This window comes from Arachis ipaensis, chromosome B08 (genome assembly GCF_000816755.2).
Source record: "Arachis ipaensis cultivar K30076 chromosome B08, Araip1.1, whole genome shotgun sequence".
NCBI lineage: Eukaryota > Viridiplantae > Streptophyta > Magnoliopsida > Fabales > Fabaceae > Arachis > Arachis ipaensis.
In genome coordinates this window covers 16,449,678-16,451,138 of record NC_029792.2, presented here as the reverse complement: position 1 = coordinate 16,451,138, position 1,461 = coordinate 16,449,678, and the positions used below count along the sequence as shown (strand labels likewise).

Genomic DNA, 1,461 nt, shown 5'->3' with positions numbered 1-1,461 from the left:
TATTACAGAAAAAAATTATTTTGTTAACTTTTGAGTTTTTAAAAAATCATAAGTTAATTTTAACAAACTGTACCAAATATTAATGTTATAATTTTTTATATGCAAAAAAAATCATTTACAGACCTATTTAAACGGATTCTACTATAGTACTATGCATTCACTTGTGTTTCTTCAATTTATGTGAAGTTTTCTTCCATTATATTAATTAATGTATTAAAATTATTTTAAATTATGAAATTAAATTTTAAATAAAAATAAAAATCATTTCTCGTATTAAAATAGTTTCCAAACAGCACTCTATACATGCGGAAATAAAAGAAAAGAGAAGCGAAAGATTGTGGCCTAAAAAATCTAGAAAGTGTAGTCCCAAATTAAAATCATAAAACACTGAAATATAAAGATAACATTTGAAGCCTTGAACTAGTTCCTAATATCCACATGAAAACTAATAATAATAATAAGAATGCTAGGTAGTTACTGTTACTGTTGTTGAGAATAATGATCAATGAACTGGGCAATTACCAACAGCAATGCCAGGGGCGGTAGGGCATGTAGCCAAGGGACAGCCTTCTCCGCTATTCCCCCACCATGAAATCTGCGTGGATCCTAACAAAAAGAACGAGAACATGGCCATGAAGGCAGTTCCGGCATCAAGAGCACCGGACAGGACGTAGTTATAGCGGCTCCACCACTCCGGTTTGTACCGATACACCACGAACCCCGACAGGAACGCCAGTATTAACCAGCTATTGAAGTTAAGCGATGAGGCCGGCGGCATCATTGCCGTCGCACCCAACAATACGGGGAAGTGAATTTGGCCGATCCATTTCACACCTTAATCAATTGGAGTATATGCAAGTCTGTTAGATTGTTATACATGCCTATATGCTGCGAAATTGAATGGAGAATGGTGATGAGTGAGTTACCTGGGAATGCCTTGTGAGCGATCCATGCAAGAAGGGGTAAAATGGCACCGCCAAGAAAGAACCAGTTAACCTTTGCGTACTCACCGAGATTGCCGAAGATCCTGCGGGGTCCAATGAGTCCCCAGATAACAGATGCGTCGTAGAAGACCGTGTCCATTGGGCATGTCCAAGGGCTATCTGCCGGCAGTTTTGAAACGTCGCAAAGGTGAGGAATTTTCTCCATCATCCACCATGCTGCTAGTGTGTACACTACCACTGCTATCAATGTTCCAAGTACCTGTAATATTACCAATCAAATCAGAACCATTTAATTTTCTTATATGCCTTGTTTACTCACTAACATATTATACTAAAATCGAATTTCATGGTGAGCTCATTATTATTAGGAATTTTCCACCATGCTGCTAGTGTGTACACTACCACTGCTATCAATGTTCCAAGTACCTGTAATATTACCAATCAAATCAGAACCATTTAATTTTCTTATATGCCTTGTTTACTCACTAACATATTATACTAAAATCACTAAAATCGA

The 1,461-nt window shown here is 37.1% G+C and overlaps 1 protein-coding gene across 1 annotated transcript in view; it reads right to left on the bottom strand.

The window, feature by feature from the left end:
- LOC107610627 (oligopeptide transporter 6-like) overlaps positions 369-1,461 on the bottom strand; it is a 5,816-nt gene continuing 4,723 nt past the window's right edge. The window contains exons 5-7 of the mRNA XM_016312657.2: positions 1,347-1,370; positions 927-1,203; positions 369-834 (exon numbers count right to left, since the gene is read on the bottom strand). Of these exons, the coding sequence (XP_016168143.1) occupies positions 503-834; positions 927-1,203; positions 1,347-1,370 (633 nt within the window). The 3' untranslated portion in view covers positions 369-502. The remainder of the gene's footprint in view (positions 835-926; positions 1,204-1,346; positions 1,371-1,461) is intronic.